This window comes from Ictidomys tridecemlineatus, chromosome 3 (assembly GCF_052094955.1).
Source record: "Ictidomys tridecemlineatus isolate mIctTri1 chromosome 3, mIctTri1.hap1, whole genome shotgun sequence".
NCBI classification, from domain to species: domain Eukaryota; kingdom Metazoa; phylum Chordata; class Mammalia; order Rodentia; family Sciuridae; genus Ictidomys; species Ictidomys tridecemlineatus.
In genome coordinates, this window is record NC_135479.1 from 88,810,233 (window position 1) to 88,838,130 (window position 27,898).

Genomic DNA, 27,898 nt, shown 5'->3' on the forward strand with positions numbered 1-27,898 from the left:
TGTCTCAAAATAGAAAATAAAAAGGACAGAGGATGTGGCTCAGTGGTTGAGCTCCCCTAAGTTCAATCCCCAGTACAAAAAAAAAAAAAAAAACCCAACCCAAACCAAATTCCCCCACAGGTAGTTTTTCTAAAAGATGCTCTATAAGTTACAACACAGACCTTGAAAGAGGGCAAAGGCTAGAACATTCGTCTCAGTTTTAATTTGGGATATTTAAGCACTTGAACTCATATGTGTATTTTTTTTAAATTTTATTACACTCTCTATGAAATTCACTTAATGACATCACAATTTAGGCACTTTGAATGAATCACACTTCAGAATGATATGAATACTATAAACCTTCCAATCGTTATTATTAGTACTATCTTTATTAATTAATAGTGGTGATAAATTTTTCAGTTCTGCACGTGGGCACACTATCCCTTTACCTGGATTGTACATTAAATTTTCAAGTCATTCTTAACCAAAGGCTTAGAAGCAGACAGGAAAAACAATTGGATGCAGGCAAATTAGCACGTTAATTGAAATATGATCCTATGTACTGCCCTTATGCTAATGGAAAGGAGAGAAGACCCAAACTTCTAATTCTCTTCCAACAAGGGGGAAAAAAAAAGTAATGGCTGTGACAATATGGATCTTTGCCCAATAGATTACATACAGTAGGTGGTCAATGATCACTCAGGGATTACATGAATGAAGGCATAAACAGCAACCAAAGACACTGACAAAGTCACAAATACAAACCTCGACTGTTGGCATTCTGTTGGATTAAGTAATCTGATTTCAAAAATGATCATTTCTTATTTTGCTCTATTTAAAAATTGCAATCAATTAAAGGAACATAGAGACCCATATATTATAGGTAATACATGCAGTTAGGGTCTCTGTGCTTGGGCAGGTATCAAAGTTGTGCAGGCTAGAAAACACGACGGAACGCATAACTGTCCCCACATCCTACAATCAGTTTGAAAACACAATTCCGTCCCCTTGGACCCATGGTAAAACCTTGAAGAAAACTTCTATCAAACCTGTCTCTTGCTTGTGCAGACTAACTAAAGTTGTGAGATTCAAAGATTTAAAAATCCCAATTTATTATTGCTGCTAGCCTTCAGATTCAGCACCATACCAGAAAAATATAAAAAAATCACCTCCGTCTTCAAATTCTACATTCTTAGAAATGGTTCCCAGGAAGTGGCAATGATGAATGAGGCTTAACGGTTTTCTGACTGCAAGCACTTACAGGATTTATGAATGGAAACATGTGAAGGCCACCCTGGCCAGCTCTGTAGCCCCACACTTTCTCCCTGGGTTATTTATAGAAAGCGTATGGCCAGTGGAAAAGATCACATTTATTTTTACAAGTCATGACAAGACCAAAGAGTTCCACTTCCTCTCCCTGGGAAGGTCACCCTTTTCACCTGAGCTGCAAGAAGGGCAGAGAAGAAAGGAAACCTTTTAAACCACTGAGTCAGCCTGAGTCAGCCCCAGGGACCAACCCATCGGTGACAGGCACAGAAGTCAAACATCCTCTTCTCCCAAGAATGACTCTATGGTGCGGCTCCTTGAGATGTCATCTAGATCATGACTAACAAGTAAAAATAAAATGCATTACATAATATGCTGCAAAATTCTACTGCCAGAGTAGATTGTGCAAAGATAATGGAGTGAATTCATATTTATAATTTGTCCTGTATTTTGAACAACTGAGCATAATAAAGTGAAACTGAATTTTAATAGATGTGGCAAAATAAAAGAGTGTGAAAAAAATGTTTTTAAAGATGTTTTATTCTGACTGCCACGTTACCCTTGAAATGTGTAATATACATGGATAGTTCCATGCAAATGTGGAGACTCAGTAAACATTTGCTTCTAAAATAGAATTGTCTCTCCTAACAGAAATTTGATGTCATTTAGCAAATAACACAGATAAACAAATTGTTCTTGATCTTAGCATATATGGTACCTGTTTGCAAACATGACATGAAGTCCAATCACTGTTTTCAAATAGAATGTCCTCCTTTACTGGTACGTGTGGTATATAACATCTAAAGTGGAAGGGGAAGGGAAGGACATGGGGGAAGGAAGAGGCAAAGGAATGAGGAAAAGGAGTCCTGGTTCTCTCTGGAACAGACTGGGCAGTTTAACCTTCCCAGGGAAAAGTGTGTCATCTCACTGGCTCATGCATCATAATCACTTGAAAATGATAGGGGTATAATTTTATCCTTAAGTGGCCCCTGCTTAAGGACAAAGACACAGGGCAAGAAGAGAATTCTGTTTGTGGATCCAGAAAATCTCCAACAAAAAAATTTAAAATGACAAATGCCAGGATTGTTCTTATTCTCAAATCCAACAATCCTTTTCAGAAGTCTCCCTCCTTCTGAAAGGGAGGTCCCACTTGACAGGGGAGCTGCAAGATACTCTTCAACCTGTTTCTCTAGTTTCCAAATCAACATTCTTTGGGGCTCTAGAGGAGATGACAATACCATGCAAATAACTTTGCATGTGGAAATATCCTGATTTCCACAGCTGTCCTTGAACACGTGTATAGAATTAAGTTACAGCTGAGGAATAACATCTGTGCTGAGAACAAATTACCAGCCTTCATAACCTAACAGGCACTCTTCTTGCACTTTGCAAAGGGGTAGACACTGACACTCCTCTGGAACTGTGCAAAGTGTATCGAAGAGCCCATTAAGAGGTCCTAAATCAAATATAGACCTACATAATTTTGACTTCTGTGTGCAAACTAACACATTCAAGGATACTGGTTCCTCCAGGGAATTGTGCTGAGCTTCTCTGTTTACAATTTTAGTGGCTATTAAAAACACAAACAAAAACAGCAATCTTTCTAGGAGCACCATCCTACCAGTGCTGAGGTAAGTGTTCATCTATTTTCTGTGCTTGATCTAAATTATGCCATGAGGTCAAGACTCTCTATTCACAGACTTATTTGGCTCTTAACCAAAAGGACTTACCAAGAGTGTTAAGTATATAAATAAGCTACCTCAGTGGTTTCTGTTAATCGAGTTTGAATAACACAGGCCAACCAGATCATTAGAAAGCATCTTGGGGTGTGTCATTAATTTTTCAATGATTTAGGGTGACTGCCAATCATTTCCATACCCCTGGACCCGGATGACGCTTTAGTGTTTAACTGGGCAAGTGTAATCTCATTTAACTCAAAAGTTGTAGTTACTACTCAAGTAATACGCTCCTGTTTTCATAACATAAGTGCATTTATTCCTGAATATTACAGTTTTAATTTTAAACAGAGATGGGCAGTGTCAGTGTCCTCTCACCCTCCCCCACATCTGAATTAGGAACTGTGGTCACATTAGTGGGTTGGCTTCTTCTCTCAGTAGAGAAGCCAAATGCTCTGCATGCCCGTGTAAGCCACTTCTGATTCTACCAAACACTCAAAACCAACACCATCTTCCTTCCCTCCTGGGTGGAATGTTAAACCCTGATTTGCAATAAAGTAAGAAAAGCTTATTCCTGCTGCTTTCCTGATGCAAGAAACTGTGTCTGAGGACCAGTCATTTGGGCATTGCTTTAAAAGGCACATTTATTCCAGTGGCAATTTAAACAAATAGAGAAGAAAAGAATAAGATTAAAAACAAAACAAACAAAACAAAAAAGCCAGGATGGGTTTTGTGGAATACATTAAAGTAAATAGGAATCTGGGATCTCTACAAACCACTTGAGCGCCTCACCAATAGTCTAACCAGAGTCCCTAAGGTAGTCATTCACAGTTGTATCTTGACACTCCTAGGCCTTCAGAAAATACTGTTTAAAAAAGTAATCGAGTACTCTCAACCAGCTTGCCCTGATGTCCAGTTCAAGTGTGCAATGCAAAAGGCTACAAAATTCAAAACTATATGACAAAGAAAATTCAGTGCATATCACAGGCTTTGATAAATTATGCAAAATCATCATATATATTATTATTTAAATAACATCTGAGAAACTATTCAAATAATTAACTTGTGTTCACATTCCATGCATTTTCTAGCAGGTTAAGCCCTGGGTTTGTGTCTTTGTGCCCGTTTCCTACAAAGCTCCATTCTTTGACAAATCCAAGCATTCCTCAGACTGAAATGGAAGTACCCAGGGATTCTGTCTATTTATCCTCCTTATTGCATACCTGACCTCACAAGGGCTTCTTGTTATCACCACTGACACAGAAGACAACTGGAAAAGCAAACTGGGGTTTTATTTGGGATTTTATTCTCTGTCTTTGCAAAATCTCCAGATGTCAAAGACACCACCTGACTTTTTTTCCAAGGGCAAGAACTATTGTGGCCCTCTGCCTCCTATTTGATCCCTCTCTCTTCCTCTTCCTCAGCCCCAAGTGGGCTAGGATCCCCTAGCAGCAGTGGACCTTTCCCTTGTGGTTTTGCAGCACCCTCCTTGAGCAAAGAAGGAAACACAAGAAAACTTGAAAACAAACCAACAACAGCAACAACATAAATTCCAAACAAACAGGCGGGCAAACCAGTAGCCTCCTCCATGGCGGAGGCTCACTTTTTACTGTAGAATTCGGGGTTGTTTAGGAACTTCCTGATGACCAACCCTAAGCAAACCACCAACAGCAGCATGTAGCCAACGGTGCCCGAGAAGGTGGGCGCAGCAGGTGGGGCCTGGAGGAACTGGCGCAGGCCCTCCTCCACGTAGTACACCTGGTCATAGATACTGAGGAAGGTGAAGATGTGGAAGAGCTGGTGGCTGTGGCCGATGATGTCGAAGAGGCCTGGCTGGATGCGCTCGGGGATCTTGCTCACGTTGAAGAAGGCGGCCACCACCAGCCAGAAGTAGCGACGGTAGAAGTGCACGAAGAGCGTTGGGTTCTCGCCACGCAGGTCGAAGAGCCAGCTCTCCAGCATAATGGGGCAGGCCATGCTGAGCGGCATGATGAAGACGAAGGTGCGCAAGGCGAACGGATAGGCGCACCAGTCGGTGCGGCTTTTGCAGCAGGCCACCGTGCATGCGACAGCCAGCACGAAGGCCACCGGCAGCACCAGCGCACGGTAGACGGCAATGAGGCGTGTGCAGTCCACGTGCCAGCCGAGGCGCTGCTGTACATACGGGGTCATGACTCTGGCGTCCAGCAAACTCAGGCCTGGCAGCAGGTAGTAGTAGTAGGCCACTGTGCTGCCGAAACCATAGTAGCTGATCGACGCGTAGTCCAGGTAGAAGAAGGCGGCGCGCAGGCGCAGCGACAGGCAGCTGAACACGTGCGCCGTGCAGCTCATGGCGAAGGTCAGCAGAACACCCGACGCATAGCACCACAGGGGCAGCAGCCACGGGTGGTGGAAGGGTACATCGCGGCCGCTCAGGAAGAATAGGCGACAGAACTTGCTCAAGAACAGCAGCAACGGGATGAAGTGCGTCCAGAAGTTGAGCGTCTCATTGGTAGGCTTCAGCACCGAGGCCAGACACTCCTGCGCCGTGCATGGCAGGCGCCGGTAGCCGGACAGGATGAAGCACTCCACGAAGTCGTCGGGGACCTCGTCCCAACGCAGTAACTGCTTGGCAGACGCTGGGAGGTCCCCGGAGGCTTCGGGATGAGAATGCCGGTTGGCCCCCGAAGCTGCGGCAGCCGTGGCGGGAGGGCCCTTTGTGCCCGTGACACGGGGCTGCAGGCGCCGCGGCATGGTGCTCGGGGCTCCACTAGGGCGCACGCAGGCGATCTCTGGCGCCGGCTCCCGCGCGCTAGGCAGCCCCGGCCGGTCGCCGTCGGGGCCTTTGTGCCCGCTCGGGGGGCGTCGCTGCAGGTTCAAGACCAGACCCGAGCCTCCGAGTAGCTGCTCCTAAATAAAAAAATAAAATAAAATCATAAAACAATCAGTAGGCAGCGCGGCGACCCGCAGGAGCGCGCGAGACTCGGCGGCCCCCTCGCCGAGCTCCCTGCTACCCGCGCGCGGCCGCCCGCGCTGCGGCAGCGGCGGCGGCGGCGGCGGCGGCGGCGGCGCGGCGGACTGCGGCGGCGGCGCTGCTGCGGTGACTGGGCATCGCGCGGTGCGGGCGCTTCTGCCGCCGCCCCCGGAGCGAGAGGCGGGGATGTGAGAGCCGAGGCGCTGGAGGGAGGGAGGGAAGGAGGGAGGGCGCACTGAGGAAGGGCGGGGGCCTCCCCGGCTAGGGTTTCGCGGCCGCCGCGGGGGATAGAGTTGTCCCCAGTCTCGAGTTCCGTACCATCCCCCTTCTCGGGCCTCCGCAGCCCAGGCCGACCCGTTAATGATTGATGCGAGGGGCAAAGGCTGGCCGGCGGCTCAGCCGCTCCGGCCGAGGGTGAGGGTCGGCTCTGGGATTCGAAACCCGACAGCCACGCGGGCGTTCTAGAGGACACTGGGGAGCCGCGTTCTCAGGGGGCGGGGAGCTGCGGCCGCGGGGGAGGGGAGGGACGGCGCGCCCGGGCCCGCGCGGGGCGGAGAGATGCGCTGACAGTCATCTCCCGAGGTGGCCCGCGAGGGGACACTGCGGAGATCGGGGACGCGGGGCGGGGGCTCTGCTACCGGGTCCGGATCCGAGCCTTGTCATTGTCAGATACCTGGTGCTGCTTCTCTCTCCCTGCCCCTCGCTCATCCTTGCGTGCATGCGTGTCGGCCTTTCACTCCAAGCACTACACCGAGCCTTATATTTATCCCTTTTCCCCTAGCGGACTTATTCAGGTGCGTCATTATCCTCCTATTTCCCTCACCCTTGTCCTGTCCAGAGGAACCGTCCCCAAACTACCCTCCGCTTGTGCTCACCAGCCATTGGAGCCACAGCTCACCACCCATCTTCTTGCGTCTGTAACTAGGATTCTTGTTTGGAGTCCGGCAGCTCAGGAAGGGTTGCTGGAACCTCCGCATTTTAGTGAAAAACTTCACATGACGACCTGGCGATTCAGAAAACGTCTTAGGATCCGAGGAATTTATTAAGAAGGGATTCCCAAGCAGAGCTGCGCTGGAGTCAAGGGAGGGCGTGGATGAAAGAAGACCTCAGGGAGCAGGTGCATTCTAGCACGAATTGAAGAGAGAAAGCAAGATCATTTCCTAGAGACATGGCAGGCTTGGGTAAAACTTATGCATAATTAACCAGGAGTACCTGGCAGGATAGGTTGGATGGCTGGAGGTAAGAACAAAAGATTCGAAGACTCCAAGTGATTTGGAAAGGTGCCTTGACCCTTGAAGAAAGAGGGGCTCAACAACCTGTGTGTTCTAAAAAGTTCTCTCAGTGATACCCTGGGGGTATGGCTGAGTTTAACTGATCTCTAACCTGTGGTACAGGCGACAGTAAGCACTAAGCACCTTAGAGTTTTCAAATCTTTTAGGTATCATGCATCCCATTTTACAGAAGAGGAAATGGAGGCACCCTTGACCATAAAGAACAGGCCTAAGTGGTAGAAGGGGAACCTGAACCCAGGTATGCTGTTTCTAGATTTCATGTATTTCATCTGGAACATCCAGCAACTCCTTTTACTCAAAAGAAACAGTAGGGAAGAAAGGAATGATTTAGGAAAAGTTTTCAATTTTCATTTTTAAGTTCATTTCAAGAATAAAAGGCTACCTTTCTAACTACAGCAAATCCTGTAAGTAAGTTAAGGAAGATTTACTTAGGAGAGGCTCAAGGTGGCTTTAAGATATGGATAAAAATTATTTATAACTGGGATATCATTCTGTATTGAAAATGTCTAGAATTACTTAACAGTCTCTTTAGAAGTGTTGGCCTTCTCTCTGAAATATTTTCCACTAGTAATTGATTTAGCAAACTCTTACACAATTAGGCCAAAGGGAAACTCTGGTCTTGTGTCTGACCTAGCACATATTCCTGATTAATGGATTTTAATAAATAAGGTTTGCTGCATTTATTTAACCAGTATTTTGTTTTAGTGTTTTCTGGTTTCCCACTCTCTGTTTTAAAGTGAAATCTAATTTCCTTTCACATCTGGACGGAGGGCCCATGCTAACTTGCTAACTTGTGAAAGGGATTAAGATTCAGGCACTTAATTCAAGCCTAGGAATGATAAACCTGAATCCAGGGCAGACAGGGAAAAAAAATTTTTTTCTTTTCATGTTCTCTTTGTCACTCCACAAACAGCCTAAGCTGTAGCCTGTAAAAAATGTTGATCTTATAATAATTCCCACATTTAGCAACCTCTTTGTTGCATGATCAGCTCACTTACATAATTGGAAAAAATATAATAAAGAGTTCATGTCAAGCAAAATAATGGAATTGGCTGTAAATGAGTGTGCACCATCTCTAGCTAGGTAACATTTATCATTGCATCTAAGAATGGCAGAATGGACTCTTAATAAAGTATAGTGTTCTTTTAAAAAGTCGTTATTTTATAAAGTCAAACAATCAGCACCCTGTCACAACATTCTTGTAAGTGATCACAAATCCTTCATGGTCTCTGCCTTTCTCCTTTCTCATATATCCTTGTCCCATGGGAGGTGCAAAGTCAAGTACAGCCACGCAGTGAGAGGTGTTCATGAACATTCACTGGTGCAGAGCCCAGACAGCTAACCTTGCTGTATCTTGACAAAGCTAAGTAAAAAGGAATAAAGGAAACAGCAAGAGTGTTCTAATTATAAAAGGTTTTCATTATAAAATAGCAATGTGATTGTTCCTGAATTAGTACCCATCTATAGGGTTAATGTCTCTTAATTTTAAAAATTGTGATATAAAAACGTGTTCCCCACCTCCCACCAAAGCTGGGTTTTGTAGTTTGTTTTAATTCCAGTAAACTGTCTGCCTCTTGTCAGTGAGAACCAGGCTTACGTTGCTGGGTTTGGCTGAACAGATAGAAGCAATGTGCTGATTGCCACCTCCTGCCCCTCAAGGTGTGTGTGGAAAGCCAGTGCTGGAGTCTGGACACAGAAACCAGCTCGAGTTCTCGAAGGAAAGCTTGCCAAATGGAGGCTGCAAACGTGGTTTTGGTAGTTCTGTAGAAATTTTGTACATCAGCGTCCTGTGGGGCCCTGGCTGCAAAATGCAATCATATGTTGGCTGTGTGGCAAACTTGGATAAACGCTTTTTCTAATCTGATTTGCTTTAGTAACTTTCTTCTAGACCAGCTATCGGTGTCTTTGTGGTTCTCTCTAATGAAATGAAGCATATATAAAATTTCACAGTAAATTTGATGTTTTCTAATAAGGACAATTAGTGACCTGTAAAATCTGCAGAAAAACATGCCAGTTGCTAATAAGACACCTATTTTCCAGAGGAAATAACTTTTTAGTCTCACGTTAGCCAGAAAACAATGAGCCAAGCAAGTAAACAATAAACCACAATGGACCTAAGAGTTAATTGCACGCAAGAATCTTTAGAAAGAGAACTCGAGGGTTCAATCCCTGTCTTCAGAATATACAGTCTCAACAAAATGCTTCTCTTTTCTCCAAGTTGAAAGTAGCCACGATAGTGTCCACCACACTCTCCCAGGTCAGACAGGGTCACAGCCAAACAACAGGGCATGAGCTCCCTAGTGGTAGAAAATCTTATGGCATCAGAAGTGACTGTGACAATCTTTGGGGACAAGTGTGATTGGAAAGTCAGAGAGGGGGGGCTGGAAACTGGAGAGAAAGCGCTATTCCTGCCTGTTCCCTGACCGTTTCTCTCTTGAAGAAATGCTAAGGAAGATTTGTTGAGGATGTTTTTCCTTTGAAGTTTCCATGTAGTGTCAATGTCACATGCCCCAATCTTGGCTCATTCTCCTTTTTACTACCCGGGGTCTCCAAAGTGGGCGCACAGGAGACTAAGCTGAAGAATAAAAGATTACAATTTCTGTGTAAGTCTCATCAGTTTCAATATGAAGCTTTAATAGGTAGTCCATGGGGGTAATTGATAGGCAATAAATTGAGGCCCAGGGAAGGGTCAAAACACTTTGAGAAGGGTGGGTGATGGGAATTGTTTATTGACCTCTGCTCCATAGTCCATTGCCCTTGTTTGTACAGTATCAGAAAATAGCATATAATTAATAAACAAAAACAGCTACCATGAATAAGAAGAGTCAGACTAGAGGATTTTAGGAACTAAGTGGTCTTCCTATTCTAAGATTCTAGGATTTTAGGTTCTAACCTTTGAAAAGCTTATTGTGATGATTAAAAAAAAAAAAAATCCCAGTCACAACGGGTTGGGTGTTTAGTATGCACAACAGATGGTGACCCCCCCAAAACCTCTTTCCAGTGACTTGAGAGTCAGGAGGGGGAATCCACCCTGGACCTGGGAGAGAGGCGGAGGCCAGCTGGACAAGGTGGCAAGGTGAACACATTCTCCCCATTTTTAGGCCCAAACAAAACAAAACAGGCACAGAGAGGTTCAGCAGCCCGGTGGCAGAGCCGGAGTCCAGTGCTTTTCTTTCCAATCCCCTCAACCTTTCCTTCATAGGCACTTGCTCCTGAGAAGCTGTTACGGAGCTTACCTTGAACATTTCCAGGAAAGGGACTTATCCTCTTCCATCATAATTTTTTTTCTTTTATCATGGTCGTTATTGGAGAATCTTGTTAATAATTAAAGGAGTGCTGTTGATGAGAAACACACACTGTTGCATCTTGGCCCAAAGGTCAGCCGTAAGGGTTATTGAGTCTGCGTCTGGTTTGAAAGTCCCCCCAAAGAACCATGCCAGATAGGGCAGTTGCACACGTGGAAAGTGACCCTGGGTGTGATTAGGTACGTTTAGTATAACAAGTGTCATCGTCTAAAGGAGGAACATCTGTTGATCCCAGAGGCTTGCTGCACAGAGGCAAAGAGCAGATTCTGTGATTTCACAGATAGTCTTCGCGTTTATCACAATACTATCAATTAGAGCAGCTGACTGGTACAGGAGGGAAGTATCCTGTTACCTCATCACACACTTGACTTCGAGGGGAGGGCATCTCTGTTACAGGGCTCAGCTTGGGCCTCAATGAAACTTACTTGTCGCAGGTTCTGATTAGTTCTATAATGTAATGATGTTTCTTCTTCTTCTTTTTTTTTTTTTGAGGGTTAATGCTGAGAGCCATTGCCAAGTAGGAATGACGCATTGAAATTTCCTTGCCAGCGTACCCCATGTTGCTTAGAGGAAGGACTCGTGGAAATGGACTTGCCTTGGACATTCGCTGTGACATTGCATGTATGTTTGAGAAAGGTGACCCTGCTCAAGGACCAGGATAGATCCGGGTTTAGGGAGGATCCTACTGGATTAGGGCGGATCCAGGTTTAGGGTGTGTCCTGCAGGTTTAAGGGAGTATCTCGCTCCTTGGGTTTAGGGCGTTCCGGGTTTAGGACAAGGGCGTATCCTGCTGCCTGAGTTCCCGTTGAGTTCTCGTGGGATTCAGAAAGTATTTGGGATTCAAAGCCTGGTGGAGTATGTGAATTTTGCGGGCAGAACCTGAATTTCCCCAGAACGTGTTTGTAGAGGACCGGTGTGAGTTCGGGAATAAAGAATTGCTGTTTGAATCTACAAAGCTGTGAGTGGCTCGTGATCTTGTGCCCAGCCAGACTGTGGCAGGTTAATATCTATTTGTTGAAAATATTTGTGAACATAATTATCTAGGTGCCAATCACTAGACTAATAGAAGGTGTTGTATGTATCCTAGGTGGATTGATTGTTTTAAGAGTGTGTTTTGGTGACCTTGTGTTCATCTGGAGTCCCATTTGTGTCCAAACCATAAGCATTTGGGGAGACCGATGTGTCTTCTCAGTACACTTAAGTCATTTCTCCACATTGAACAAGGACAAATGTTCTAGGAACATGCTTATTCTCCTGGTCACCCATTGGCAAGCTTCCTTTGAGCCTTGGGTTCTGGGAAGTTGGGTCAAAATGGATTTGGTGGTGGTGTGCTCTTGATCCCTCCATTGCTGCCCTGACCAACCTCAACTGGAGCTACTCCATTCTCATACCCACGTAATTCCCTGTCTAGACACTTCCCGGCACTGGGGAGGGCTTACTGGGTGGATCCATGGTGAGCATTTGGGAGATAGTCCCCAATTGTGTACTTAGCAGGCCCTAATCAGCACTAGGGGCACAGAGCTGGATCTAGGAACCCCACGTGTAGAAGAGCAGAGGAGTGAATTGGAGCACAGTGGAGCCAAATCAGAATTGTTCTTGTTCTCCACTGGAGGGGCAATGGCTCCACCATGTTTGAAGGCAGCCCTTTTGTGAGAACTCACCGGGTGCAGCCGTTTTGAAACTGGGAACTTTAATGCTGCTCCGAATGCCATTAGCTTTGGATGTTTTTTACTTTGAAGTAATGTGCTCTACAGACACCTGCACCCCAGCCCTGACCCCCATGGGGATAGGGTCAGGGCTGGGGTGAAGGTTAAATGCCATCTGACAAATGAACCAGGCAAAACTAAGCGTCACGAGACATCCACACATTTGTCTTTGGGAAAGCCATCAATCCTGGAGGATGGTCTGCCTGTCCCTTAGCGCCCATCTCATATTCACTGATTTCTCCTTTGTACTAACAGTGTCCTTGCTCGCTTACTTGTAATTAGCAAATGGGGGTGGATGCTGGACAGTGGATCTTTCTTTCATTTCTTCTTTAAATTGCACGGATGGCCAACTCCTGCATTCAGCAGGCTTCCTGATTATAGTAACCTGATTTAATTTGGTGTATGTTGGGAGGGAAGGAGAGTGGGAATGGATGGCTCTGTGGGCCACAGTTCCATCCCATACTCCCAGCTCCAGAGTACGTTGAAATCTTCAGTTAGCTTTTCTAACAGGGTCCTCAGTAATGAGCATGCTTTATAACTGTGGACATCAAATTCAACCCCCACTTAGCGGAGACCAACTAACACAGGTCTGCCAGATACAAACACAACATCATACTTTGTTTTCTCAAATTCTTTTTAAAAAATTTTAACATTAAATCATTGGATATGGAGTTGTCAAGACGATCGTCAGACATTTTAAACAATTCAGAAATAAGGCAGAGAAGAAAAGCCTTTCATAAAGATAGGGATTTCTTATGAACAAAGGAATGATGAAAATGTGTTTTAGTTGGATTTTTTAACTTAAAAAATATTAAGTATCAGTTATTTGTGCTGGGCTGTTTTGACTTGGCTGCATATAACACATTGCTCAGAAAAGACCAGCAAGAGTACAAATAAAGGAAGGGTTAGAAAGGGGGTGGAGGGGGTTTCCCTGTATGAGACAGGCATGGGAAGAGCCAGCCTCAAGTCTCCATGTTGGAATGTTCCTGTCACTAGGGTTGATGTGATTTTAAAATTCTACAGCAGCCTCATAGTTGGTGGCAGAAAACCTTCCCTCTATTGGGAGATGGGAGGGGGAACCCCGTGGAGAGACTGACTTGACAATTGTCCTTCACGGTTGGTGGTGCTTAGATATGGTAAGAAAAGGATTATTTTTTAAGACTGTGATTGCTCATTACTGCTCTCCCTCATTCTGACCTTTCCTCTGTCAGCACCAGCCTTCCTGAGGTTCTGCTAAGTCCCAAGCATGTGCCGCTAGGAGAGGCTCCCAGTGGCTGTGCACAGGCTGGCCTCTCACAGTGGCCCAGCTGAGGGCAGAGGGGCCTGGTCAGTAGCTCATGCCCTGTCAGCCATGCTCACAACCCAGACGTGTGTTCTTTCCCCTGAAGAATAAGCACCTCTTCCTGCTTCATTGGTGGGCTGACAGCTGCCCCAGGGCCCTTGCACTCTCTGTTTCTCTTTGCCTCCCTCTGCCTCAACTCCTTTTCTTTCTGACATTCTCCCTTTATTTAGTCCTCTGTTCAACATTGCCACCTCCCAGAGACCTTGCTGTTCACCCTGACATGATAGTGATGAGGTCCCTCTCACTCTGCCCCCTCACCCTGCTTTATATTTCTCATAGTTGCCTTATCTGACATTATTACAATATGTGATGTATTATATATTTCTTTCTTTCTCTTCTCCTAAAATGTAAGCTCACGCCTATCCACAGCTCCCATCAGAGTGCCTGACACTTAGGAAACATTCATGGAGTAATTAAAAAGACTATCCCTAAAAGCTAAGCCCAGAGTTAAGCTCAGCTCAGAATATGTGTATTGATGCTGCTCGGGCAGAAGCATCTCTAATGAACTGACCTCCACGACCCAGAAGTACTGACCCAGAAATAGAAAACACAGAAGCCATTGGCTGTGAATCTCTTGTAACAAGGGCAGTGGCTTCTGCACTAAGATCAATCACTTGGAAACCTTCAAAACATAACATCATCAAAAAAGGGTGCTGGCCACATCCTCCACCCCTGCCTGGCTGAGCCTTTCGGAGCTGGCGTGTGGAATTGCAGGACTAGTCATTTATCTGGAAGGAAATCACCTATAACATGGCCGTGAGGGTGAGAAGGAGTAGCAGTGTTTGATTTGAATTTTAAAGGTCAATTCTAACAAAGTCGTTTGTATCAAAGAGAATTCCTCAAATCTCTTCTATTAATAGCCTCATTTAGCACCCCTGGCAGCTCGGCAGCTCTGTTTAGGATTCTGTCTCACCATGTTTTCACCTTTACTGAAATAGAGAAGCAAATGTCAAGGCAGATACGGTAGTGCCACAGAGGTATAAAAATATTACGCTCCGGGCCTATGGCCTGAGCTTTGGGCACTTAGCAGATTCTCCTCCTGAAAGGCTGTTTTAAGATGCTTGGAGTTTTGCAAGTGCCCTAAGAGCCTTGGAGACCACCACATCCTGGTTTTTTGACCCATTAGTGAGAGCATAGCTGAGCAGGTGGCTGCTAAAACGGTGGTTTACACAGAAGCCACTAGCAGTCAGGTGGCACATTTCACAGGGACACACAGCTCTAGAGCAAGCACCGTTCTACAGGAAGAGTTGGGGGACAGTGGCCTCGGTGTATCCAGCACCTTCTCTTTGTGCCCTCTCTGGAACACAGAAGCTCCTGCAGGTGCCACGTGACCTGACAGCCTCCCAGAGAACTATCCGAAGGCAGAATCCAGCCCAGCACCACCTGCAAAGGCTCAGGAAGGAAAAGATCTCTGGGAAACTTGGGTGTGGGAGGATTGAGGAAGATTTGAGTTCGGCCTCCATTGCCCTTGGGCGGAATCTGAACATTAGATGGCTTCTAGCTTGATTGAGGTTGGATTTCGCTTCACCTAATGTGCTCAATAAGAAACTCAGGGAAGTGTGGTCTTGCATTTTTAAAAGCGGTGGTTATGTGTCTGTGTGCGGTGACACAGGAAGGTTGCAGATGGGGTAGTTCCTGGAAAAAGAACAACTTATGCCTAATTGCCTGACCTTTTCTGGGGGTGGTTATTCCAACTACAATTCTTCCTCTAGTTTGCATTCTGCAGGTTTCTTTGGTGACAGAGTCTGTGATGGTATGATTTAGCTCTGAGTGCAAAAAAATAGAGGCAGATGCATCTCCTCCACCACTCCGTTTTGCACCTTCAGATCTCACTTCCCTGAGTCCTGTCCCAAGAGGACCTCCTTACTGCCAGTCAATCCTGCACCCAGGGTGGTGGCCAGTAATGGTTCTACCTGACTTTCCCCAGCAGAGAGCTGTCTGTCAGAAAGGATTCTCTTTTTCCTGTACCTGGGGCATCCTGTGCTTGTTTCGTCGTGTGACAGATAGAAAATTCGGCTGTGTGACCAATCCTGGCCCTTTCTCCTCTTCTCCCCTGGGAAGAGGTAACTGCCTGGAATTGTGTCACTCAAGGACCTATGATGGCCTCTAAGGGGTCTGTAAGTGCAGTGGAGGCCCATTTTGTCCATTTCCCTGGCACCTTCTATTCCTTCCTACTGTGCAGCTTTTTAAGTTCAACTACTTTATTTTACAGATGAGGGAGACCAAAGCCCAGAGAAATGAAGATGTCAGGGACAATCTGCTGGGTCTATGACTCTCAGTCTGTGCCTTCTCTGAGACTGCAGAGGGTAGGTACACAGTGAGAAGTGGGTGAAAGAGCCCTGGCTTTCAAGTCATATTTGGCCAGGTTTGAAGTCTGACCTTGTCCTGTACCAGCTGTGTGACCTCGGGTGAGCTGTTGAGCCTCTCTGAGCTGCAAAAGAAAACCACATGGCTCTCCTCCAAGATTGTTGTGAAGACTGATGTCTAAAAAATGCCAGCTACAAAAAGGTACCAATAAACGTAATCATTTCTGTTATTCCTATGTCCCCTTACGTGAGGTGCATCAAACTCAATGGAAATATCATGAAACACTAACTTAAAATGGTATAATTCTCAAGTGTGTTTAACTTTTTTTTTCCCCTTTTATTGTGGTGCTGGGGATTGAACCCAGGGCATTGTGCATGTGAGGCAAGCACTGTACCAACTGAGCTATACCCCCAGCCCATGTTCAACTTGTAATAGGGATTCCTAAAAACAAGAAGCCATTGAGATATAAGGAGGTGAACTTTTGGAATGGGTTGAACGTCTGGGCATTTAGTTAACTGCTGGGGAAGGAAGGGTCAAGTGCAGGCCAGCTCCACCTGAAGGTACTGGGAGGAAGCCCCTGTAGGAGGTGAATTCAAAAGGCCAGCAGTCAGCCTTGGGTGGGGAGGTGGCCATGCGCGGCAGGCCCCATCCAGATCTGCTGGAAGAGGATGCAGAACAATGACCAGAATCCCAGAGGAGCTGAGAAGCATGCGTGGACTGAACAGGTGACATCAGTGTGATCTGTCAGGAGGGGATGGGGCTGCAGAATCCGGTCCACTTCTCAGGACTTGGAGCTGGACTTGGGGACAGGCTGACAAATCCCAACATGCAGGCAATTGCTTCTGCTCTTCTCTTGTAAGTCTGTCAAGAATAGCTCTGGTACTTCAAAATGTCAATTGCCATTTGTTCTAATTTGCATAAAAGTTTTTTTTTTTAAGTGAAGAATTTCTAGGGAAAAAAGAAAAACCCTAGTTACATTCCAAACCATTGGCAATATTCTAACTTCTAATCTTTTAAAATATACCTACAGACGTTTAATGTAATTACAATCCACGTGTGAATTTCATGTTCTATTTTTAATGTTGATATTTTAATGTGGATATTTCCCTGAAATAGAATAGTATACATCCTTTTTTATTTTAAATACCTCTGATGGTTCATCCTGATCTCTACTGGAAGTGTTTTGAGATGCTAAGAATTTATCCCTGTTACCAATTGTACTATTATGTACTATTACTTTTTTTTTTCTTTTAAGTTGTTTCCTTGCTGTTCCCAAAATAGAATGAGGAGACCAAATATGTGAACAGTTCAGTGAATCCTGCTTGATCGCCCTACCCTGCCCACCTAGAAATCACGTAAGTCTTTCTCTCTGTATTCCGGCAGGGATCCACCAGACGCTGCTCCCCGCTGCTGACCTGGCCCAGAGACACTTGTGGTAGGTGTTCCAAGGGAGCTGTAGTGAGGCCAGCCTCTGCAGAGGGGATCCATGCTGGGGAGCTGACTCATGCTGGCTTCAGCCCAAGGCTGACCTCAGCCCCAGAGAGAAGGCAGAGAGGAAATGCGGCTTCCCTCTCTACTTAGAAAACCTGTGCCTGATGCAGCAGAGGGAGCAGGATGCAAAGTCAGACTGCAAATAGGAATTTCTTATAAGTAGCATTAGCAATTACTGAGTATACTGTTATTAAATATGTTTGTAATTTTTTAAAAATAACCTATTTCTTCAGTGAGACATGGAGATAATCAGTTCTTCATTCACCAATTGCACTTCATTTTGTTATTCATGAAGGAAAGCAGTGGAGTTGGTCACACTTTCTGTGCATCCGAAGCCACTAGTGTGTAAGCTCCTGAGGGCAGCGGTGTGTTATTCCTCCGTCCCAGCACCTGGTACATTGTGTCCTGTGCAAGAAATAGGGATTAAATTAATAAATTAATGCATGTGTTCCTAGAAATAGGAAACTTCCAATGAAAAAGACAACCCCGTTTTTCTTTCTTTTTGAACTTGGTACTGCTTACATGTTTATTTAAATTTATATTTGCATATGTGTTTTGTAGGACTCTAAATTTCACAAAGGAATTTCTGTAGCACCGAACATAGACTTGCTATGCACACATTTGATAATTTAAGCTTTTGTGTCAAAGTTAGTTTCATTCATTTATTCAACAAACATTTACTGAGTGTATACTCAAGGGCCAGCATTGTTCTTCATGGTTGCAGGTTTAGTGCATCAACTGCCTCCTTTGTTTATTTAAATTTTTATTTGTTTTAATTGGTTATTCATGACAGTAGAATGCATTTATGCACTTTGATATATCATACATAGATGGGATATAATTTCTCATGTTCCCGAGTGTACATGTTGTAGAATCACCTTGGTCATGCAGTCATATATATACATGAAGTAATAATGTCTGTTTCGTTCTACTACCCTTCCTATCCCCACATCCCCTCCCCTCCCCTCTCTTCCCTCTACCTAATCTAAGGTAAAGGTATTCTTCTCTAGTGCTCCCCTCTTATTGTGAATCAGCATCCACATATTAGAGAAAACATTCAGTCTTTGGTTTGGGGGGATTAGCTTATTTTGCTTAGCATGATATTCTCCAACTCCATCCATTTACTGGCAAATGCCATAATTTCATTCTTCTTTGAAGCTGAGTAGTATTCCACTGAATATATATACCACATTTCTGTTTCTTTCTTTACAGAGGACTTTCTATCCAAGCTACATGTATAGCTTTTTAGAAAATAGTTGACAGTGACAGCCCAATATTTAACAGACTTTTAAAATGGACATCAGTCCTGTGCTTTGATGCAGAGACCAAACAATGGGAATTAACTCTGGGAATTCTCTCATGAAGCAAAATTTAATCAGTAATTTCTTGGGAAACTACAGGATCGTTTTGAATGGCGCCCTTGTACTTGTCCCAGCTGAGGGAAGGAAGACCCAGTGAGCCAACCCTGGGTCCCCAGCTCTATCGCTATGTGGTCTCCTGTGAATTAATCATTAGGTAGCACACAGCACTCCACCCATGTTTATCTCCATTTTTCAAATTATGTTTAACAAATTCCTGAAGAACACTCAAGTCATTTTTCTTCAAAAATTCTACTAAATGTATAACTATGATATGAATAGTACTTTTTTCCCATACCGAGTCCTAACTGCTGTTTATGTATAGCTACTGCCTTTTTACATATAATGTATATCTAGCTGGTTTTTTTTTTTTAGTTCTTTTACTCTGGTATTTTTTTGGTTGACTAGTTTAGGTTTCCTAATTATACTGCCATATCTTTTTCTACCATTCCTTTAACATACTGCTGAATTTGATAATGTTTTATCTAGAAGTGTTTATTTTTTATTAGTGCATAATAGTTATACATAATAGTGGGGTTCATTTTGACATATTCATAAATGCATAAAACATAGTTTCCTCATTTCAGTCCCCTGAATTTCCTTATTCCCTCCCCCCATCCCCTTCCTCTTGATTTTTCTTCTTTTTACTTATTTATCTTTTTTAAAAAAATATTTTTAGTTATAGATGGATACATACTTTTATTTATTTATTTCTATGCGCTGCTAAGGATCAAACCCAATGCTTTACGTGTGTGAGGCAAGGGCTCTACCACTGAGCCACAATCCCAGCCTCCTTATTTATCTTTTAATGAAAATGCATTGTGATATATTCATACATGCACATCTATTTGCAGGGGTACAATTATTCTTTCATTTTTTTCCATCTGGTATGTTTTTATTTATTCATTTATTTAATTTTTTAAAAATGTATTTGCTCTAATCTATTCGTTCTAGAAATTTATTTGTTCTAATACACGACAGTAGAAAGCTCTTTGATACATTGAACACAAATGGAACACAATTTTTCACTTCTCTGGTTGTACAAGAAGTAGGGTCATACCATTCATGCAATCATACATGTACCTAGAGTAATGATGTCCCATAAGTTTTAGTCATTAAGGATATGGTAATATTAAACAGTGAACCAAATAACTTCTTATCTTTTCCCAAAAGGTTTGGAATGGTTTGAGATGATAGAAATGACCAAGTGGTACCTATTCCAGAATTATAGTATTTTGTAACATTAAAAAATATAACAATAATCTGGACTATTACTAACAAGTTAAAAGTAGAAATTAAGATTATGGTAGTAGGGCTGGGTTTGTGGCTCAGTGGTAGAGCGCTTGCCTAGCATGTGTGAGGCCCTGGGTTCGATTCTTAGTATCACATATAAATAAAATAAAGGTCCATTGACAACTTAAAAAAAATTAAAAAAAGATTATGTAGTAGACAAAAATGAATAAAGTTAAGTAGATTTTCTAATAAAATAAATTACAAGTTTAATAGGAAAAGAAGGAAACTATCTTAGCATAGTGAAGACTGAGTTACAGTCACCAACATCATATATTGAGTGCAAAGTTAAAGCTACTGCCATTATAATCAAGGCAAAACTGAGGTATCCACGTTCACTACTAGTGCTCAGTATTTTGAAGATTTTAACTTATGTAATAAGATCCCCTGTTCATAAATTTAGCAACTGGTATCAATATTGGAAAAGAGAATAAACGTTTGACAGCATACCTAGAAAATGCAAAACAAACAAACTTCATTTAAAAACAGTTAGAATAACTACTTTAGCTCAATTGCTGAATATGATACATATCCCAAATAATTACCTTTTCTTCTATAATTACCTATTATATGGGGAAAATATTCTATTCACAAAAATAACAAAAATTATAAAATAAGTCATGAATGAGTACAAGAATCCTATTAAAAGGAAACTCTTACATTTTATCAAAGGATCAAAATAAATGGAATATTATATCATTATGCATAGGGAGATGAATATGTAAATGTATAAATGTAAATTCTTAACAAATTAAAACTCACATTTAATGTAGTCCAAGTCAAAACATGCAAATATGTACTTTTTTGGAACTGGACAAATGTTTTAAATGTTTATATGGAATAAAATGTGCAAATTTTATTGGGTAGGTTGAGAAAAGTAGTGAGAGAATACTTGCCTTACCAGAGAGACAACAAAACCTACTACAAAACTACTAAAATCAAAACAGTTTAGTTGTGACACAATGGCAGTGGAATCTAGAGGACCTTATTTGAGAATTTGTATCATGAAATTTGTATTTTGGTTCAACGGGAAAGGATGTATCCTCAATGGGGTTGCAGAATTAACTGTTCATCTGGATATTTAGGAGAAGAAGATCCAGAGTAAAAATTGCTTGAGTTTAAATCTCAGTCTTACTTTAGTAGCGGAGTGAAATTGCCTGATTCCTTAATCTCTTTGATCCTTTATGTTATTATCTATGTGAAATATATAAAGTATTTGTAGAGTCTCCAGGGTATAGAAGTCTTTCAGTAAATGGTAGCTAATTTATTGATACTTCTTATTATTTCTTCACACCACAGAAAAAAAATATTCTAGATAGATTGAAGATCTAAATTTTAAACAGAAAACACAATAAAAATAACAGAAGAAAATATCGGGGCATATTTGTGAAATCTCAGTTTGGGAGAGACTTGAAAGATACAATGAGGAAAATACTCCTCAGCCATGAAGAAAAAATAATGATGTATCTGACAACAAAAAACTAGAAATTTTCTCCAGGCAAGAAATAATAAAGTCTATATAGGACAGACAAGAAATTAATATCTTCACATTATGAAGAACTCATCATCTCTTGAAGAAAACGGGAAAACGGGAAAAGAAAAATGGGCACAGGATGTGAATAATGCTTACAAATGAACTTCAAATAGCCAATAAATGTAAGGAAAGATGCTCAATTCTGTTAGAGAAATGCAAATCACAGTAGAAGCAAGCTATTGTTTTAAAATCCATCATATTGACAAAATATTAAAATCTGCTGATTTATAAGACTGCTCCCATGGTGGGTGGTGGGCACGGGGGAGGAGGGAACCAAAATGAAAGTAATCCAGAAGTTTCTCAAATGAGGAAACGGATGAACAAGTCACGGAATATTACAGAGTTCTACCAAAAAATAAATGACCTGTGTCTGTATTGGCATCGAGTGGCAAAGGCAATTTCCAGACTAATGTGATAGTTAGCATTTATTGAACACTTACACCTTGTACTATGGTTAGGATGTGGTTTGTCCCCTCAGGGTTCATGGGTCAGAAGTTTGGTCTTCAGAGTGGTACTTTTGAGAGGCGTTTGACCTTTAAAAAAGGTGGGGACCTATTGGGGAGTTCTTAGGTCAGAAGGGGCGCTGCTCTCAGAGGCATTAAGGTGGTTATTGTGGGACCCCCGTCAGTTCCCACAGAGGGAGCTGCTATAGAAGCATGAGCTGGACCCCCTCATTGCTGTCTGGCTTCCTGTGACACTGAATTCTCTTGCTTGGGTGCTGCCATCACCTAACCTGTGAGACCACCAAGGGCGCCCTCTTCAGAGGCTGGCCCTTCAGCCTCCCGAACTGTGAGCTAAATAAGCCCCTTATTTGTAAGTAATTCAGATATTTTATTGTAACCACAGAAAATAGATTAATATACTGTAGTAGTGGGTGTGATGTCCTTGATAAACTGTGTTGGGGGGAGTCTCTCAACTTTCCCTGTATTCTTCATCCTGGTGGGTTTTGGGTTTTGGCTTTCTCTGCTTTGTTTATTTGTCTTCCAGAAATGTACAGTCCTTTAGTGGCTTCCTCTCCTCGTCTCTTTAATTTTGAAATTTTTATCCCTGTCCCTTAAAAAAATACCCACACAGTGGTGGTCTCTGGAACAGCAGGAGGCAGATGTGCATGTGAAGCTCACCCTCTCCAACGAGAAGCCTTTAATTTCATGTTATTAAATAAGAAATAGGGAGAAAATACGCCTGCCTACGTGGGCATTGATTTGTAGGAGGGCAGAGGAAGAGACGCAGGAGTTTACAGTTGATCTGACATGTAGGCAGTCTATTGTCCTTGACTGGACAGCCCTGATGATTTTGTAATAACATGATTTCACTTTACGACTGTGTATGTGACCTGAATCAACGGGGCACTGAATCTATTATCATCGTACAAATGTGTCAGTGTTATTTACTCAAAAAGAAGGCAAAACTCCATCCCTGCTAAAACATCATATTGATTAAGGCCTCTCCAAGTCAGATGGAGCCTTTTAAAATCTGAATAATAGCTAGGAATAAATCATATTGTTTAAGGATTTAAGAGTTCCATTGTATTAGTCAGCTAGGGCTGCTATAACAAAATATCATAGACCAGGTGGCTTAAACCACAGAATTTTGTTTTCTCAGTTTTGGGGGTTGGTAGTCCCAGAGGGAGGTCTGGTAGGGTCAGTCTCTGGTGAGGACTCTGTTTCTGGCTTCCAACAGCTGCCACCTTCTCACATAGCAAAGAGAGAGCTCAGGTGTCTCTTCTTGTTCTTATAAGGACACTCGCTCTATTTCACTTGGGACCACCATCTTCAAATAGAGCCACATTTGGGGATTAGGGTGTTAGCATGTGACTTTTGGGAGAAACCCAATTCAGCCCAAAGCCCCTGTCCCTTAGATTTCTATGTTACATTAAAAAAAAAAATCTATAGAGAAAATGGTAAGAATAGGAAAAGGAAATTACATTTAAATGCACCTTTGTGACATGCTGAGATCATAAGGAGATTTGAAAACTCCCTTAGTCTTCTTAACATGTGTTTGCAAAATTATTTCCTTTGCTTTCTTGTAGGCAGTGGGGTAAGCTCATTAAAAGTCAGGGGAGCAGCGGGTTCCATTATCAGTGCACTAAACCACAGGATTAACAAATATTCTAGCAAAAGCAATCACATTTATTCATGTCCCCATAGGGCTGTGGTCTAAAACAATAAACTTAACCATAATAATTTTATATTCATTAATCAAATAAATTAATTCCTCCATCTACCTTTTCTAGTATATGGCAAAATCACTGATAATAAAAGGGGAGGGGGGAGGCAAAGAAGGATTTTATTTTGAAAAAAAAGGATAATGTTAGAAAAAGAAGAAACCCGAAGGTGTTTGAGCAATTAACTTACATTACTTGGCAGCTCATGATCCTGGCAAACTGCAGGCAAAGAGTTAATGAATGTGGTTTACTCCGTTGTTAACCATACTCCAGATTGGGAGGGGGTGGCAGGAATTTAGAACCAAAATACTGGAAAGGCCAGCAGGGACACCAGAAGACAGATGGCAGAGAGAGGGGAAAGTTTTTTTCCCATTCATTCACCAATATAATTAAGTACCTTTTTTTTTTTTTTTTTTTTTTTAAACCGGTGCTGGGTACACAACCTGCTAAGGATTTCTTCATTTCACTTCAGCCTGGTCTCTGATGCCTGGTCTCATGTACATCATTGCCTGCTCTCCTGCTTCCCTGAGTTCCCTCCAAGCCATTCTCCATGAAGCAGCCCAGTGATTGACTGATTTCTTTCTTTCTTTCTTTCTTTCTTTCTTTTTTTTTTTTTTGGTACTGGGGATTACATCCAGGGGCACTTAACCACTGAGCCACTTCCCCAGCCCCCCACCTTTTTTTTTGTATTTTATTTAGAGACAGAGTCTCACTAAGTTGCTGAGCCTAGCTTTAAACTCACCATCCTCCTGTCTCAGCCTCCCAGGCTGCTGGAATTACAAGGGTAAACCACCATGCCCAGTGCCCAGTGATCCTTTAAAATGTAATTCGGATAATCTTGATCTTAGAATAAAATCCCAAACCTTGCTGTGGCCTCTGAGCCCTACATCAGCCCTGAGGTCCCAGGCTCCTCTCCTGCTTTGTTCCTTGGCCCCAGCCACAGGGCCTTCTCCCTGTCCTTCCTCACTCTGAGCTCCATTCTGTCTTCCAGGCTTTGCCTAGCTGCTTTCTCTGCTCTTTGTTTTCTTTAATTATCCTCGAGAAATACATGCACGAGGAAGTACACATACAGATGTTTGTTGTAGCGTTGTTTGTGATACAGCAGTTGAAAACAACCTCATGACCTGAATCAGTTGGAGGGGCCCAGATGCTGCAGTTTGTGCCCTGTGTACTTCAGAACGTCAGGCAGCAGTTAGGAAGACTGAGCTCTGCACTACAGAGTGTAAATTCATGTAGCGCCTGCAGAAGGCAATTTGGCACTGCCTATCAAAATGATCTATGCAATTACACTTTGTGCAGTTTCCCCTTTTACATACTTGCGTGTACGAAAAGAGACATGGGTACGAGGTTCCTCATTGTGGAACTGATGGTAATAGTGGTAAACACTGAAGGCAGCTCAAGATCCCAGCAGCAGGGGCTTGGTGAAGACATGGAGCACTCAGTCCTAAGGAAGGTGCTGCTGCTGTGGAAGGAACAAAGGTAGATTCTCTGATGGATACGGAAAGGCAGTTCCAGGCGCAGAGCGGGTCATGAAATACCCATTTGACGTTTATAACATGGGAGGAAATAAGAATTCAGATTCCTCTTCCTATTCAGTTGAAATGCTCGAGGAATAATTAGTTCTTGTAAAAACAACAATAAACAGTGGCTACCTATGGAACTGGAGTGGGGTCTGTGGAGATGAGGGACAAGGAAAACTTCACTGTTGGTATTTTAATACTTTCTGATTTTTTTTTAAATTTTATTTTTTCTGTGCTGGGGATGAAACACTTATACCTTTTTGTGTGTGTGTGGAACTGGGCCTGAGCCACATCCCCAGACTTATTTTGTTCTTTATTTAGAAACAGAGTCTCACTGAGTTGCTTAGCATCTCACTTTTGCTGAGGCTGGCTTTGAACTTGTGATCCTCCTGTCTCAGCCTCCTGAGCCGCTGGGATTACAGGTGTGTGCCACTATGCCTGGCCTGGCTCTTCTTCTTTTTTTTTTTTTTTTAAAGAGAGAGTGAGAGAGGAGAGGAGAGAGAGAGAGAGAGAGAGAGAGAGAGAGAGAGAGAGAGAATTTTCCAACATTTATTTTCTAGTTCTCGGCGGACACAACATCTTTGTTGGTATGTGGTGCTGAGGATCGAACCCGGGCCGCACGCACACCAGGCGAGCGCGCTACCGCTTGAGCCACATCCCCAGCCCCCTGGCTCTTCTTCTAAAGGAAACCTGATGCGGGGAGAGAATGGAAAGGTCCCTAAGACTGACACCAGTCTGGAGATGTCTAGGCAGTTTATGGTGCCTGGTCAATCTCAGAGTGCTCAGGCTGACGGGGTCTTCACTATCTAATCAATAGATAGTTCTGGCTAAATTATAGGTTTCTTGAAATATTGTCTCTTTCTTTATTTAATGGATGTATTGGGGGTTTAGTTAATAGAGCACTGGTAGATTTTCAGGAATTTGGAAGTAACTGCCTGGGAGAGAGACAGGTTTGGGGAGTGACAGGCCTGGAAAATAATGTGGAGCTTTTGAATTAAAATCTTATTTCCTTGTCCTTCCTGTATGTCTCCTTGTCTCTTATTTCTTCCATCCCACCTCAGGACTTTCCCTTTAGCTCTATGGTTCAACCTTGTTTTCAAGGCGAATGTAATGTAATGTCATGGTGGTTATCTTGCTTGCTTGTTATCCCAGCAGCTCGGGACTCCGAGGCAGGAGAATCGCTAATTCAAAGCCAGCCTCAGCAATTTAGTGAGGCTCTAAGCAACTAAGGGAGACCCTATCTCTAAATTAAAAAAAAAAAAATTAAAGAATGGAGGGTTGGAGATGTGCTCAGTGGTAAAGTACCCCTGGGTTCAGTCCCCAGTACCAAAAAGAAAAGAAAAGATAAAAGAAAGAATGTAGTGTGTCTTATTTGTTAGTTAATTGTAACTGAAGGAATATGGATTGCTGGGATTGTTAGCACAAAAAGCCTGGGCAAACTTCATGGATCATTTCAGCCTTTTATTCAGGAACAGGATTACACCTGGTAATGGCCCCACTCTCCTGATGGAAAATGAGCCTCTGGCCACAGGAAGAGTTTGGACCGTTAGAGGTTGTACTGAGAGGTGGTTTAGTGACATGTCAGTTTGGGCACTCAGGAATTTGGGTTTGGGGGTTGGGGGTCTGTGGCCAGCACCTGGAGAGGATTTATCTTGGAAGAGATTAGAGTTTCCCAGAGCAGATGATTCTAGGTTTGATGAAACACCTTCTCCCCACCAGTGGCCAGCATCTGAAAAGGATTTATCTTGAAAGAGATGAAAGCTATCAATGTGTGGGTTTCTTTTTCATCCCTTTTCCCAGGCTACACTATTTTGGGGTTTTTCATTTTCCATATCCAACAGGGACGGCTGATTGATGACCACATCAAACGTCAAGTACCGGGAGTGAGAGAGTTGGTCTAATCATGTGCCACTATTGAGACCTTGAAACCTAGGCTGGTCTGAACTGAGATCTATACCACGTGTGAATACATACACTCAATTACTAAGATTTGGTTCAAAAAGAAGAATATAAAATGCCTCATCGATAATCTCTAATAGTGACTATGTGTTGAAATCATTTGGATATATTGTGTTAAATAAAATGATGATCAGAGATCTGGGGTTGTGGCTCAGTGGTAGAGCATTCACCTAGCATGCAGAAGGCACTAGGTTCAATCCTCGGCACCATATTGCCGCAGTCTGGCTGGGCACAAATCACGAGCCACTGAAGCAGGAACAAACTTTATTTCTGAACTCCACCAGCACACTCCACACACGCTCCCCGGGAACTCTCCTGAATGCCACCCACTTTGCTCCTCTAGGAACCACCAACTGGGAATCCCTCCTCCGGCACTTCCCCAACCAATGGGAGCTCTCTGGGAATCCCTGTGAGAACTCCAAAGTAGGCGGACAACAGGGGTCTAATATACACAGCTTAACATAACCATTATCATCTCAATGGCTTGCTGGCTGTCACCTCACAACCACTCCATTCTGGCAAAAATGCCATGCGTCATTTGGACTCAGCTATGGCTCTCAGCACCATATAAATGTAAAATGAAGATATTGTGTCCACCTAAAACTCAAGAATAAATATTAAAAAAAATGATTATTGAAAGTATTTACAAGTACTTCTACTTTTTAAAATGCAGCTACTAGACAACATTAAATTACATGAAAGACTTGTGTTTTATTTCTGTGGACAGAGTTAATCTAAAAGCTCAGGGGAAAG

The 27,898-nt window shown here is 43.1% G+C and overlaps 1 protein-coding gene and 1 long non-coding RNA gene across 8 annotated transcripts in view; one reads left to right on the forward strand and one right to left on the reverse strand.

Moving 5' to 3' along the window:
• Nucleotides 1-234: 234 nt before the first annotated feature.
• Paqr9 (progestin and adipoQ receptor family member 9) lies at nucleotides 235-10,460 on the reverse strand. 3 transcript variants are annotated; one of them, XM_078043460.1, is made up of 3 exons: nucleotides 10,406-10,460; nucleotides 6,753-6,880; nucleotides 235-5,813 (listed from the first exon to the last, which is right to left on the reverse strand). In XM_078043460.1, exons 2-3 carry the CDS (start codon nucleotides 6,852-6,854, stop codon nucleotides 4,524-4,526), a joined length of 1,392 nt encoding a protein of 463 aa, XP_077899586.1. In that variant the 5' UTR covers nucleotides 6,855-6,880; nucleotides 10,406-10,460; the 3' UTR covers nucleotides 235-4,523. The 3 variants fall into 3 exon arrangements, with proteins under 3 accessions (XP_077899586.1, XP_077899585.1, XP_077899587.1); XM_078043459.1 differs by lacking the exon at nucleotides 10,406-10,460 and having other exon boundaries at nucleotides 6,753-7,004; XM_078043461.1 differs by lacking the exons at nucleotides 6,753-6,880; nucleotides 10,406-10,460 and adding an exon at nucleotides 6,196-6,368.
• The window catches only part of LOC110598435 (uncharacterized), a 29,776-nt gene continuing 7,685 nt past the window's right edge, over nucleotides 5,808-27,898 (forward strand). For 2 of the 5 annotated variants that reach the window (XR_013436551.1, XR_013436554.1), the window contains exons 1-3: nucleotides 5,808-11,095; nucleotides 15,735-16,030; nucleotides 17,213-17,264. This is a non-coding gene — a long non-coding RNA (uncharacterized LOC110598435). Of the gene's footprint in view, nucleotides 11,096-15,734; nucleotides 16,031-17,110; nucleotides 17,265-27,898 lie in introns of all 5 variants that reach the window. The other 3 variants (XR_013436553.1, XR_005726719.2, XR_013436552.1) reach the window with 3 other exon arrangements.